General features: G+C 49.8%; 1 protein-coding gene across 10 annotated transcripts in view; it reads left to right on the top strand.

Annotated features, from left to right (window-relative positions):
- Positions 1–15,543, top strand: part of HUWE1 (HECT, UBA and WWE domain containing E3 ubiquitin protein ligase 1) — a 1,403,674-nt gene that overhangs the window by 668,275 nt on the left and 719,856 nt on the right. For all 10 annotated transcript variants that reach the window (XM_069209338.1, XM_069209335.1, XM_069209339.1 and 7 more), the window contains one exon: positions 13,239–13,434. In XM_069209338.1, coding sequence (XP_069065439.1) covers positions 13,239–13,434 — 196 coding nt within the window. The remainder of the gene's footprint in view (positions 1–13,238; positions 13,435–15,543) is intronic.

Below are 15,543 nucleotides of genomic sequence, written 5' to 3'. Positions count from 1 at the left end.
CTGGTTAGCAGGGTCCCAGCACACTTCTCAGTCGTCCGCATCAGTATCAGACAAAAAGTGGGGGGTAACTGCAACAGGGAGCCATTTCTTTACATTACCTGTAACTGTAGTTCTCCAGAATTGGAGTCTTAGATTCACATGCGACCCTTCCTCCTCCCCTGGGAAGCTCACCGTTATCTGAACTCTTCAGATACTTTGGTACTCATGCTTTGGAAAATCTGAGGGAATGGGGCTTCTCACTGGAAGGTTCTAGAGGGAGGGGAAGCCTGATTGGCTGAGACTTGGGTTTGTTCCTTTTTACTCAGAGACAAGGATAGGCTACTAAGGTGAAAGCCTTTGGGCTTTTTCCATTATATTTGCTTCTACATTGCTATTTTAATGTACCAGGGGACTCCCATCTGGACGACTGGAATTAGTCAAGCATGTGAGTCTTTGAAAGATTCCAATACTGGAGAACTCCAGTTACAGGTAAGTAACTCATTTTCTTATAATGCCCCAGGGCACTCCAGCTATGGAGATGCCCAGTCCCCGGACAAAGCGCCACTCTTAGCGGCAAGTCCAGAGGGACGAGTAAAACAAGGAGGAGTCACCCCCTCAGCCATGACCACCCCTAAGGTGCCCAAAGCTGAAGTGACCCCCCCACCGAGAAATCCTCCATCTTGCTTTGGAGGATCAAGGCCAATGGGGATAGGAATTTGCTCCCCTTTCCAAAAGGAGTGAGCACAAGGAGGGTGTTGCCACCCTCTGAGACAGTAGCCATTGGCTACTGCCGTCTGACCCCCAAAAACACCCCTAAATCTTGTATTTAAGGGCTCCCTGAACCAAGCTAGTCAGATTCCTGACGACCTCACAAAAAGGAGGAGGACTGCTTAGCGGAAAACCCAGCAGAGAAGGAAAGGAGACAACAACTGACTAGGCCCCAGGCCTTCCAGCCTGTCTCCTGCTTCAAAGAACCTGCAGAAGAAAAGTGACCCATCCTGCAGGTCCAGCGCCCTCTGAAAAGGCTCCAGAGTCTTCCCTCATCACAGAGGATCATGGACTCCCATGGACAGCTGCCCTGTTCTAACAACAACAGAAGAAGAAAACTCTTCTGTAGGACTCCCACCTCACTCCAGAAGTGCGAGTCCTAACCACTCTGCACCCGACACCCACGGCCCGAGTCCAAGTGGCCCAACCTACCAGAGAGGACCCCCCAGGTGACGGCGACCAAGTGCCCACCCTGGGTTGATCTCTCAACGACGACACCTGCAGAGGGAATCCCGAGGACTCCTCTGATGGCGACTGCCCTGGACGTAGATAAGATGCCAAAGGACACACTGCACCTGCATCCCCCAGTCTTTGGAGAAATAAACACCCGGTGCAGTGACGGTCAACGGGTGGCCTTCTTCCCTGTCTGACTAGTGGTGTGCCCGAGACAACCCCAGCCAAAAGACCTCGCCTGCAGTGCCTGAGTGACCCCCAGTGTCCCATCAGTGTCATTGGAAACCCGATGCCCTGTTTGCACCCTGCACCCAGCTGCCCGAGCGCCGTTGAGGGTGTTTGATTGGTGCCTACTTGGGCCCCTCCAGTGATCCTCTAATCCCCCCTGGTCTGCTCTCTGAGCTGTGCGTACTTGCTTGCTGGCAGACCAAATTCAGAGTCTCCTTCCCTCCCCCCCCGTCTCCATAGGACCCCATGTTAAAATTGCTCAACTTTGACCTCTGCACCGAGCTGGCCCCGTGTTGCTGGTGGTGGGTGTTTGGGAGACTGGAACTGTAAGTCGTGTACTTACCTCTAAAACTGTACTTTATTATCTTCCCCCAGGAACTGTTTTGAAAAAGCACTGTCCACTTTTAAAATAGATATTCTCTGTTTTCTTAAACTGTTTACTTGACTAAACTGAAACAAAGTCACCTTGATGTCTATGCTAAGTACTTACCTGCATCAGTATTTACTTCTGATGTGAGTCTTGTGGTTCTAGTAATAAAGTAACAAAAATATATTTTTCTATATAAAATCCTATTGGCCTGGAGTTAAGTCATTGAGTGTGTTCTCACTTAGTGCTTGTGTGTACAATGAATGCTTAACAGTACCCTCTGACAAGCCTAACTGCTCGACGGCACTACCACAAATATAGCATTAGTATTATCTATTACTGCCTCTGTCAAGCCTCTGGGCCACTCCTGGACTCTGTGCGCACTACATCTCACTTTGATATAGTATATACAGAGCCAGCTTCCTGCACCGTTTATCAAGGGCAGCTGCCTGTACGCACCCATGTTAAGGGGACAAGCAGGAAGGGTGGCAAATCAGTGCCCCATCTGAGACTAAAACAGCCTCAGTAGTTTCCCTAACTAAGCCAGCTCCCATCACACTTCCTTAAGTGAGCCCAGCTGTAGGAAACTGGCTCTTGTTGCAGTTACCACCACACTTTTTGCCTGGTATTGATACTGACTTGACAGTGTGTGCTGGGATCCTGCTAACCATGCCCCAGCACCAGTGTTCTTACCCTACAAATCTACCATACTTTCCACAATTGGCACACCTCTGGCACACTTAAATTCCTTGTGAAAGGTACCAGTGATACCAAGGGCCCTGTGACCAGGGAGGGTCCCCAAGGGCTGCAGCGTGTTATGCCACCCTAAGGGACCCCATAACAAACACACACACTGCCATTGCAGATTGTGTGTGTTGGTTGGGAGAAACATGCAAAGTCGACATGGCATCCCCCTCAGGATTGCAATGCCCACAAACCACTTCCTGTTGCATAGGTAAGTCACCCCTTTAGCAGGCCATACAGGCCAAGGGCACGGTGCACTATATACCACAGGTGGGGGTCGAACTGCATGAGGAATATGCCAATCCAGTGTCTAAGTCCATTCTTAGACATTGTAAGTGCACTGTCGATTGAGTACATGAGCTGGAAGTGTCATTACGAGCATTACGCACACCACAGTTCCATGACGGCTTCACTGAAGTTTGGGCAGTTCGGTATCAAAATTCTCAGCACCATCAGCCCACACTGATGCCAGTGTTGGATTTATTGAAAAATGCACCCAGAGAGCGTGTTAGATATCCACTTTATTTTAGCCAAGCTTCTAGTGCCGGACTGACAGCTTGCCATTTCCAGACAAGTTGCTGACCTTTATGGGGTGAGAGCGTTTGTGGTCACCCACTTTTGTCAACTGGTCCAGTGGGAAAATTTGGTAAAACAAGAAGTGACCACTACAGCTAGGACCACCCCAAAGGTGTCAAGAGCTGAAGTGACCCCCTCCTTGCAGAATCCTCCATGTTGGTTTTGGAGGAGAGTGGCTAATAGGGATAGACATGTGCCTCCTCCCCAAAGGGAGTGGTCAGAGGAAGGGTGTAGCCACCCTCATGGACAGTAGGCATTAGCTACTGCTTCTGACCCCTTTAACCCCCTAAATCTAGTATTTAGGGGCACCCCTGAATCTTACACGCCAGAATTCTGGTGACATCAAGAAAGGAGGACTGCAAAGCTGACCCCAGCAGTGAAGACTCCGGACTACAATGGACTTGGCCCCAGCCCTACTGGTCTGCCTGCAGCTTCAAGACAACTGCTCCAAAAAGGTGACACATCCTGCAGGACCAGAGACCTCCTCAACCCCCTATAGGACTGCCTGTTTGCCAGCAGAGAACCAATAACTCCTGAGGACAGTGGCCCTGTCCAGAGAAATCTCAAAAAGCGCCCTTGATCCTCAAGCCCTGCCCACTCTGCACCCGACACTCCTGGCCCGTGTCCAGGTGGCCCACCAGTCCAGAGGAGGGCGCCAGGCGATTCCTACCTCAAGTCCACCCTGGTTATCCCCTCCTGACCAACATAACTACGCCTGCAGCCTAAATCCAGAGGACCCCGCTGACCATGACCAGCTATTCCGGACGCCTAAAGGTGCCCCTGCATCCGTAGTCCTCTGGCCTTGGGGAACCCAACCGACAGTCCAGCAACGTCCAGCGAGTTCTCCACTTACATGTCCAACAGTTGGTTTTCTTCATTCTTTTCCCTGGTCAACTCCTGCAGCATCTTTGTGACCCCCCTGGGTTCCCTCATGGAAAAGCATTGGGTGCCCGATTATGTTTGCACCCAGATGCCCATGTGGCCGCCGAGGGGCATGTTTGATACTGAGCTGTGGACCCTCCAACCCCCATGTCTGTGCCCTGAGTTGCTGGTACTTACCTGCAAGCTGTTTGAATCCCTCCCTGTCTCCATAGGATTCCATTGGGAGCCCAATACCAACTTTGACCTCTGCACCCGGCCGACCCTGTGTTGCAGGTGGTGCATCCTTTATGCTTTCCTAATCTTTGCCCTGTGGACTCCTTAACCCCGAAGACTGGGATCGCAAGTCAAGTACTTACCTGAAAATTGTGTGCTTACATTTCCTCCCATAGGTTTGCATTGCTTCCTATGAGAAATTGCATTGTCCTCTTTTGAAACTGAAAAGTATTACCTGTAAACTGTTTTACCTGTGAATTCTAAACAAAAGTGTACTTGAAAATGATACATTCTTGAAACTGTACTTACCTGGAACAAAGATCCTTTTTGTTGTAGAAATAAAGTAACAAAGTATATTTTTTGATATGTAAAACAGAGGTCTGGAGTTAGTCATTGAGTGTGTGCGTCCTTTATTGCCTGTGTGTACAGCCATTGCTTTGCACTACCCTCTGATAAGCCGAACTGCTGTACCACACCACCACAAAAGAGAGCATTAGCATTGTCCACTTTAGCCTCTGTTAAGCCCCTGGGCAACCCCCTGGACTCTGTGCACACTAGATCTCACTTTGATATAGTATATACAGAACCAGCTTCCTTCATCCCTAGTAACCAGGTGCGAGTTGTTACCCACTCAGTCGGCCCATAGACTAGCACAGAAAGTAGTGGTTGGATTTTGTGTGATTCAGGACCCCTCGCAGAGGTCCCCCGAGGAAAACAGCAGACAAGAGGAAGGTTGGTGGGTGCCCCAACTCCAGGAAACCCAGAAGATAGGAGTACCTGAACCGGGGACCCGGATGCAGAGGGAAGAAGGAACTCTCTCTGACGTCGGTGGAAGCCTCAGATTGTCCAGCTGCTGTCACGACCTGTAGACCATGCCAGTGGAATCCAAGGATGGATTCTGGAAGTGGAGGACCTGAAAAAGGAAGGGGACAGTGTTCAGCACCCTGGGAGGTGCCCAGGTGGCAATGTCCACCCTCTTAGAGGTGAGGTTCCTGGAAGTTAATGGAAGAAGTCCAGCTGTGAGGTCCAGGCGCTACAGAAGATCCCAGGAGTCACCTACGAGCTGTTCCTTTACTGTCGCCTGATTGCTTGTTGGTGACCAGCTAGGTCACCAACAAGCAACTGGGTAGTGCAAATAGGAGTTGCAGAACGATTTGCAAAGTTTTGGGGACCAGCGAGTTCAAGGAGACTCTAACCTTGAGGGGGAGTCAGAGGTGGCCCTCAGCACACAGGAAGGACAGCAATCACTGAAGTCCTGATTAGCAGGATCCCAGGGAACTACAGTCTAAACACACTAACATCAGGCAAAAAGTGGGGGTAACTATGCTAGAAAGATGGCACTTTCCTACACAGGTAAGCCATTTTAAATGCATGTACTGGACACTGGTCAATCAGAGTTCCCCTAGCTACATAATGGCTACACTGAAGATAGGGATGTTTGGTATCAAACATCTCGTATTGGTTGTAGGAATCCGGCCTTGTGTGTGGTGAACACCTATGGTGTTGGCAACCTTATACCAGGTCTAGGCAACCCCTATTAGTGAATAAAGACAGTCTATAGGAAGCTAGGTTCTGTAGAGGTAGCTGTAGATGACAGCCAAGGGTCATCTAGGAGGAGTGTAAAGCACTTGCAATACCACAGTAGCTTATCACACCTGAAAGGAAACACACAGTGCAACCGGTTTATGCAAGGAGGGCACCAAATGTGCCCTTCAAAGCAAACCAGTGGCTTGGGAAGGCTACCCTTCCCAAGCCTTGTAACACCTATTTCCAAGGGAGAGGTTACCACCTCCCTCTTCCACAAGAAGTCCTTTGTTCTGCCTACCCCGCCCTGAGCTGGTCAAGCAGCAGGAGGGTAGAAACCTGCCTGAGGGGTGGCAGCAATGCAAGCTGCTGTGAAAAACCCTGGAAGACTGCTAGGAGCAATACTGTGTGGAGTCCTCTGAGGAGCCCCCAAAGGGCATTGAATCATTCAACCAATACTGGCACAGTATTGGGGTATGATTCCGACATGTTGGACACTAAACATGCCCAGGTTTGAAGTTACCATTACGTATCTGGACATAGTTAGTGACCTATGTCCAGTACATGGGTAAAATGGCTTCCCCACACCTACGAATTCCAGTGCATTGGAACTGGAGTTTGTAGGGACACCTTTGCTCATGCAGGGGTGCCTTCACACACAGGGACCCTGCGCCCTGCCCTTTGGGCTGGAAGGGCCTTCCATAGGGGTGACTTAGTGACCTGGTGTAGTGACCTGTGGTGAAAGGGGGCATGCACCTTTACACACAAGACGCAATGGCAGGCCTGTAGACAAACCTTGCAATGGCTCCCATGGGTGGCATAATATATGCTGCAGCCCATGAGGGACCCCTGGTGTGCCAGTGCCCTGGGTGTACCTACGTACCATATACTAGGGACTTATAAGGGGATACCAGCATGCCAATTGTGGAGAGCACAAATGTACAAGGTAACCAAATTTGGAGGGAGAGAGCATAATCACTTGAGTCCTGGTTAGAAGGATCCCAGTGAAAACAGTCGAAGCATACTGACAGCAGGCAGAAATTGGGGTTAACCATGCCAAAAAGTGTACTTTCCTTCATTGGTGAGCCCACACTGATGCCAGAGCTGGATTCACCAATACCTGCACCCTGAGGGCACCCTAGAGGTGCTCCCTGAAAACCTACCACCTACTGGTGTGTTCACTGACTGGTCCTGACCAGTTCAGCCAGCTTAGCCACATTTCTGACACCTGAAGGGGAGAGCTGGTGCTGTTGAGGGCCAGGGACAAAAGCCTACCCTAGGTGGGTGTGTTAGCACCTCACCCAGGGAGGGACGTTCCAGGGTGGGTGTTTCAAAGGACTTTGACCCAGGTCTCTCCAAACGGCAGAGGTGTCCCATTCCCCCTGTTCTGACCCCACTTTTGGTGGCATGACAGGGAGGAAAATTAGAGGTGTGCCCTCTTCTTTCCTTCCCACCCCTAAGGCAGACAAGCTTAGCTGGATCCAACTTTTTAAATTCCTCTATCTTGTTTTGGAAGTAACTAGGCCACTAGGGTTATGCCTACTTCCCAACGGAAGTGGTTATAGAAAGGGCGTAGTCACCCTAAAGGTGGGCAACCTATTGGCTGCCACCTGACACTCCTGTCCACGCCCCTAAATTGAGTATTGAGATGTAACCCTAGAACTCCGATCCAGAAGACATAAGAAGACCAGGACAAAGAGGAGACTCACCTGCAGAAGAGACGAAGCAGCAGCTGGCCTGGTACAAACCCTGCAGACCTGTCTTCACTCCTTGACAATCTTGCACCAGAAGGCTGCTTGCCTTGAAGCTGAGCCTTGAGAACCCTGATTCAAGTCTACTGTGAGCAGCGGACCTGCTCTCCAACTAACTCCTAAGAAAGGACTCTGCAGCCCCTGGAACCACAAATACTTGATGCCTGAAGTCACCACTGCACCTGATGTCCACGATCCCAGGTGAAGCAGGCTAAAGGTGCCAACCAGATTCCCCAGCTGAAAGCAGAGTATGAGTCCGTCGTGGTTTCACCCCTCCCCAGATTCTCTGAAGTCACCTGCAGCCTCTGCATGCAGGCATCCTCTCCCACAACCTCTGAGGTGAGAGGAACCAGACATCTCCAGCAACCACTGCTCCCGTCGCTGCCAGGCTGAGCGGAAGTGGTGTCAACGTGCTCCTGCACTCAAGTCCACTGTGGTTTCACCCCTCCTGGATCTCTCCTATGATGCTTGTAGCCTCAGACCACAGACTCTCTGCACGGTGTACTCCTTACCTGATAGAGACTTCTAGCTGCAGATTCCTTACCTGTGAATTCCCTGGCGTCCGCTTCGAATCAGGAATCTCTTTGGTGAGCAATACCCTGCACGTGGCGTTGTTCGGATCCGCGTGCGTCTTCCGGATCCGCGTGGCTTTGTCAGCGTCGTTGAAGCTATCTGACGTGACGGTCGCCTATAAAGGCACCACCCCGGTGTGTGTAAGTCAGCTCTTTTCCTTCCACACCGGTTAAGCACAGGTCCAAGACCGAGTTACGCTTTGTCTTTTTGGCAAGCTTTTTTTGACCGTTTTGTCGAGAAAAAAAAATCGTGTCTGTGTGAGGAATGTCATCTGGGAAGAATGGGTTTAAACCGTGTGGTGCCTGCCATCTCATCATGTCAGCGTCGGACCCCACCAGGTATGTCTCTGATGCCTTGACAGGGACCACAACGCTAAGTCGTGCTAAGACTTAGCAGGGCTTACAGCCCGAAGGCAGGATTCGCTACACCACAGGAGAGGGCATAGTTGCATGAGCACCATGTCCCTATAGTGTCCAAGCAAAATGGGTGTCTGTCAGTTACGAACTCCACAGCACCGTAATGGCTTCACTGAATACTGGGAAGTTCAGTATCAAACTTCTCAGCACAATAAACCCACACTGATGGCAGTGTAGGATTTATTAAAAAATGCACACAGTGGGCATCTTAGAGATGCCTCCCTGTATGTTAGCCAAACTGCTAGTGTAGGACTGACTGGTCTGTGCCAGCCTGCCACTTTCAGACACGTTTCTGACCACATGGGGCGAGTGCCTTTGTGCACTCTGGTCAGAAACAAAGCATGTCGTGGGTGGATGTGCTTCACACCTCCCCCATCCCCCCCTCCCCCTTACAGGACTGGTAACACATGGCGGTGAGCCTCAAAGGCTCAAGCCTCGGATTGCAGTGCCCCAGGGCACTCCAGCTAGTGGAGGTGCCCCCCAATCCCCTGGGGCAAAGCAAGCTTTTAGCTGCAAGTGTGGCTGGAAAGTTAAGGAAAACGAGGAGTGACCACCCCATCCAGGACCATCCCTAAGGTGTTAAGAGCTGAAGTGACCCCCTTCCTGCAGAATCCTCATCTTGGTTTGGAGGACAGGGACCAATAGAGATAGGAATGTGCCCCCCTCCCCAAAGGGAGTGGGCACAAGGAGGGTGTAGCCATCCTCGAGGACAGTAGCCTTTGGCTACTGCCCTCTGACCCCTAACACCCCTAAATCTAGGATTTAAGGGCCTCCCTCAACCCAGCTCACCAGATTCCTGGCGACCTAAAAGGACTGCTAAGCTGAAACCCCCATCAGAGAAGGAAGACAACTGCTTTGGCCTGAGTCCTACTGCCCTGTCTCCTGCATCAAAGAACCTGCAAAAGACCAGCGATGCGTCCAGCGGGACCAGCCACCTCTGCCCAACTCCAGAGGACTGTCCTGCACCCAAAAGAACCAAGAACTCTCAAGGACAGCGGCTGTAAGAAAACCTACAACCAAGGACTCCCACCTCACTCCAGATGCATGAGTCCTGACCCCTGTGCACAGACGCCTACACCCTGTGTCCAGGTGGTCAACCCAGCAAGAAAGGGTCCCCAGGCAATTGTGAGCAAGTGCCCACCCTTGGTTGTCCTCTCCACAATAATGCCTGCAGAGGGATTACCTGAGGACGCCCCCCCCCCACCCCCACCCAAACCTCCAGACTGCATTATCCGATGTTTAGACACTGCACCCGCTTCTCCCAGGCCTTAGAGAAATCGGCACCCGGTGCAATTGTGTTCAGCAGGCAGCCCTTTCCCCTGGACCTCGCCTGCAGCCTCTAAGTGAAGACCGTGGGACTGTTCATAGACCAGCATTGAAAACCCGACGTCCTGTTTGCACTCTGCACCTGGCCGCCCCTGTGCTGCTAAGGGTGTGTTTGGTGCCTACTTGTGGCCCCTTCAGTGCTCTTCTAATCCCCTCTGGTCTGCCCACCGAGTTGCAGGTACTTACCTGTAGGCAGATCGGATTCAGAGTACCCCATGTTTCCTTAGGAGCCCATGGTAAAATTGCTCATCTTTGACCTCTGCACCTGGCTGGCCCCGTGTTGCTGGTGGTGGGTGTTTGGGTTAAATTGAACCCCATCTGATGTCCTTCCTAAAACCCGGAGACTAAGACTGTACATGATGTACTTCTCTGTAAAACTATGTAACATTTCTTCCCCCAGGAACTGATTCTGAAAACTGCAGTGTCCATTATTAAGACCGATTATTGCCAATAATTCAAAAACTGTATTACTTACCTATTTCAAACAAAGTACTATTGATACCGATGTGAAATACAAATCTATTGAAGTACTTAACTGCAATTTGAATCTTCTGGTTCTAAAAATAAATTAAGAACATTTATTTTTGCTTTATCAAAACCATTGATCTGGAGTTTAGTCATTGAGAGTATGCTTCTTTTACTGTCTGTGTGTGTGTGTACAGCAAATGCTTTGCACTACCCTCTGATTAGTCTAACGGCTCGACCACACTACCACAAAAGAGAGTATTAGTATTATCTACTTTAGCCTCTGTGAAGCCTCTGGGGGCCCCTGGACTCTGTGCACACTAGATCTCATTTTGATATAGTATATTCAGAGCCAGCTTCCTGCACTTCCCCAGTCAGATCTTACGGTAGTGACAGATGCCACTTCTGGGATGGGGTGGCCATCTGGGAGAGATGGAGATCAGAGGTGTCTGGACTCCATAGCAACTTGCTAGAGCTCCAAGCGATCCGACTAGCATTGAAAGCATTTCTTCCTGTTGTGAAAGGGAAGATAATGAAGGTGTTCACGGACAACACCACAATGCAGTACTGCAACAAGCATGGTTGTCTGGGGTCGTGGACCCTTTGTAAGAGGCTCTGTGCCTCTTGACATGGCTGGAACAGAAGGTCATAACCCTGGTGGTTCAACACCCTTGCAGGTTCTCTGAACGCCGGGTGGACAAACTCAGCTGTCGATGCCTAGCTGATCATGGATGGTATCTCCATCCGGAGGGGGCGCAAGGACTCTTTCGGCAGTGGGGAGAGCCTTGGCTAGGTCTGTTTGCCTCCGCAGAGAATGTGCAATGTCAGCAGTATTGCACGTTGGAGTTTCCAAGGCGTCAATCTCTCAGCAACGCTGCTGTTCGTCGCAGGTGGAGTTCATGCCTCATGTATTCTTTTCTGCCCATACCACTCTTGCCCAGAGTTCTCAAGAAGATCAAGAACGACCAGGCCCAAATTATCCTAGTGGCTCCTGATTGGGCACGGAGAGTCTTGTATCCTGAGCTTCTCAAAATGAGCTCAATTCTCCAATCAGGCTGCCCTTTCAGGAGGATCATCTTTCGCAGCAGCATGGGAGGGTTCTCCTCCGAACCTGTCAACTCTACGCCTTCATGCATGGAAATTGAGCAGCAGCAGTTGACTTTTGACCTTCCCGAAGTCTATAAAGTTATTTTGCCAGCCAGGCGCCCCTCCACTAAAACGGTAAACGCCTGCCATTGGAACCGCTTTGTATGTTACTGTACAGAAAGGTCTATTGATCCTCTTTCTGCTTCTCTTTCTGATATTCTTCTCTACATACTTTTCCTTGCCCAGCAGGGTTCTTCCTTGGGGTTTATCAAGGGCTATCTTTGTGCCTTATCGGCATTTCTTAAGATCTGTTTAAATCCCCCATTGTACATAGATTCCTCAAGGGGCTTGTAGATATATTTCCCCCTGCGCCCCTTGTTATGCCCCAATGTGACTGAAATCTGGTCCTCACATTACTGAGGTATGCTCCCTTCGAGCCTTTGCACAACTGTCCCCTTCATCTGCTCTCCATCAAGACAGCCTTCTTAGTGGCAATCACATCTGCCAGGAGGGTGAGTAAGATGCAAGCTTTGTCATCAAAGCCACAGTATCTCACTATCTATCCAGACAAGGTGGTACTCCGAATTCGTGCCTTTCTTTCTGAAGGTGGTGACCCCATTTCATCTGGGTCAGAACATCACCCTGCCCACCTTCCTTGCTCCACTGCCTCCGTCTAAGGGAGCGGAGCAACTCCACCAAGTGGACCCAAAAAGAGCGTTTTTTTCTACCTTGACAGCACAAAAGAGTTCCTGGTGAATGATCATCTTTGTGGGGTACGTTGGCGCAAAGAAGGGTCGGGCAGTGCAGAAGCGAACCATTTGTGCTGGGTCATTCTCTGTATTAAGATCTGCTGCTCATTGGCTAGGAATCCACCTCCTGAGGGCTTGAGGGCTCATTCTGTTAGGGGCAGAGCTGCTACCACTGTTAGCTTGAAGCATTCCAGTCCTGGAGATTTGTCAGTCGACACTGTGGGCATCTTTGCACACGTTTGCAAAGCATTACTGCTTGGACAGTCCGGTAATGAGACGTGCACTTTGCTCATTCAGTCGTACAGGACATCTTAGTGTAAATAAAGATATCCACTGCTCACTGCCAGGAGGTCATGGCTTGGTTATCTATTCAAAGGTAAGGAATCTGCAGCTAGAAGTCTCTATCAATAAACAAGTTAATTGCCATAGGTAACTCATTATCTGGTGGAGACTCTAGCTGCAGTTCCTTACGCCCTAGTTTTGCACAGACAGAATGTTGGTTCTATCCACGACTCTGCGCTTCTGGTGTGGAAGTGTTGAGGATAAAAGAACTGACATACGTGCACTGTTGTGGTACCTTTTATAGGTGACCGTGACTTCATAGACGACTCAAACGACGCTGATAAAGCCACGCGGAGCTGGACAATGCACGCAGATCCGAGCGACACCACCTGATTGCGCACGCAGGTATTGCTCAGCAAAAAGATTCTGGATTGGAATCGGACGCCAGGAAATTCAAAGGTAAGGAATCTGCAGCTAGCTAGTCTCTACCAGATAATACATTACCCAAGGTAAGTAACTTGTTCTTTAGTGCACCATATAGAGAGCATGCTTCCTACTCTGTGTGGGTGTGAATCAAGCTGTGTCACAGGAAGTGTTTGACTTTTAGTCTGCTTGTTCAGTTTTGGCACACTTCATGGCTGACGTAAGCAAATGTCATATGCTAATTAGTACTTCAAATGTCTTGAGTCAGAAAAGTATCCAAGGGCTCGTTTTATTCCTACTAGAAGTTATCTGTACTGATGCACAAGTGTAGGACCCACGTACCATTTCCTATTCTCTGATCTAATCATAGGTCACTCTAAGCTTCTCATTCTAATATACTGAGGTAGCTAATTTGCTTAATCTTTCCCCACAGGTTGTACGCTCAGCAGCCACTAGTGGGGCTGGAAGTACCACTTCTGGCGTGGTGTCAGGGAGCCTGGGATCAAGAGAAATTAACTACATACTACGGGTTTTGGGTCCTGCAGCATGCCGCAACCCAGAGATCTTCACAGAGGTGGCGACTGGCTGCATCCGCATTGCACTTCCGGCTCCCAGAGGGTCAGGTACTGGTAAGTTGGCCTGAAGCTGCACTTGCTTTTCCCAAGACTTGTGCAGCCTTTCATTAGGATGTGTATAATTGATACTTTTTTCCCAAAATACTCTTTTTAGAAATTCCCTACCTCTTGCTCAAGGCTACTTCAGAGTGGCACTGTCAACAATCCCTACTATCTGAATGCCACAGTGGCAATATAAAGTTAACATCCTAACATGTTACGGTTTGCTCCCTTTTTTCAGCTTGCTCCAGACGCTAGGTTCCAGGCCTAATCCTGTATAGCCAGATGAAGTTAGAAATGTCCACTTCAAATCCAGATGACTTGTGTATGTATGGTTTAGACTGGGAACAGTACCGCGTTTCTAGATGCTACCAAAGTCCTATCATTGAGCTTAAGTTTGTCATGTTTACTGTTTGATGGTTCACTTGCCTTCATGGAGTAGCTCCTCAGTTTTACTCAGCGAGTATCCATTTGTTCGATGGCATGTAGCTGCAGATACACATGCTGTGCACATCCTGCCATCTAGTGTTGGGCTCGGAGTGTTACAAGTTGTTTTTCTTCGAAGAAGTGTTTTCGAGTCACGAGATCGAGGGACTCCTCCCATTTCGACTCCATTGCGCATGGGCGTCTACTCCATCTTAGATTGTTTATTTTCCACCATCGGGTTCGGACGTGTTCCTCTTCGCTCTGTGTTTCGGTTCGGAAAGTTAGTTAAATCTCGGAAAAACCGACTGTATTGTTTGCGTTCGGTATTGGGTTAGTTAAAACAGATCGACACCGAATTTTGAAGAGCTCCGTGGCCCTTCGGGTTTTCGATTCCCCGACGGTCAGCCCGACCTCGTGCGTCTTCAAGGCTAATGGAACAGACCCCATTCCGCTTCTGCTCCGAATGCCACAACAAGTATCCTTACACAGATCAGCATCTGGTCTGTAATTTGTGTTTGTCTCCCGAACACAAAGAGGATACCTGCGAGGCCTGCCGAGCGTTTCGGTCGAGGAAAACGTTGAGACCGGAGACCCAGGAGACTTCAAATGGCATCTTCACCGGCTGGACACAAACACTTGGAGGAAGAAGAAACCTTCTCCATCGCAGAATCGGACTCGGACAAGGCCGAAACTGAACAGACGCCGAAAACCGTGAGTAAAACACCCCTGGCAAAAACTCACAGAAAATACATAAAAGCCCAGGGGACGCCACCGCCAGCAGGCCATGGCTTAACCCGAAAATTAGGTGACCGGCCATCGGCACCGAAAAAGGGCACGCACATGTCGAAGTCATCTGACTCTGGTCGAGATACCCGCACGGAACAGACTCGACACCGAGACACCAGGTCAGAGCAATCTCGGCATCGAGAAACCAGCACCGAAAAAGATCGGCACCGAGATATCGGGACACCGAAAGCCAAAAAAGTGTCTTCGGAGCCAAAAAAGACGGTTGAAAAAGTTTCGATACCGAAACATCCGGCTTCAGAGCCGAAACCAAGTTCCTACACTGAGAAGCAGGAACTGTCCTCACAATTGCAAGGACACAAGTTTGGGCAGGAACTAGAAGCTGGAGAGCCAGATTACATGCAAAGAAGGCTCCTCATTCAAAAAGAGACCGGGAGAATAAGAACTCTCCCTCCAATCCGAATGAAAAGGAAACTTGCTTTCCAAGAGAGACAAACAGCCACAAGCAAAGGTGGCAAGACAAGTAACTCCGCCACCATCACCACATCGCTCACCACAACCATCACCAATGGCCACTCCACCAATGATGCAGTCCCCAACGCATACAGGGATGAGCCAAGATGACCCTGACGCATGGGATCTTTATGATGCTCCCGTATCAGATAACAGTCCCGACTGCTACCCAGCGAGGCCATCACCACCTGAGGACAGTACTGCTTACACACAGGTGGTGTCCAGAGCAGCCGCATTTCACAATGTCACCCTGCACGCAGAACCAATTGAAGATGACTTTTTGTTTAATACTCTGTCGTCCACGCATAGTCATTACTAGAGTCTCCCTATGTTACCGGGAATGTTGAAACACTCCAAACAAGTCTTTCAAGAGCCTGTGAAAGGCAGGACCATCACTCCAAGAGTGGGAAAAAAGTACAAACCACCACCAACAGACCTTGT

Source organism: Pleurodeles waltl, chromosome 10, assembly GCF_031143425.1.
Source record: "Pleurodeles waltl isolate 20211129_DDA chromosome 10, aPleWal1.hap1.20221129, whole genome shotgun sequence".
NCBI lineage: Eukaryota > Metazoa > Chordata > Amphibia > Caudata > Salamandridae > Pleurodeles > Pleurodeles waltl.
Note: the sequence above shows the minus strand (reverse complement) of the source record. Positions and strands in the feature narration are given on the sequence as shown.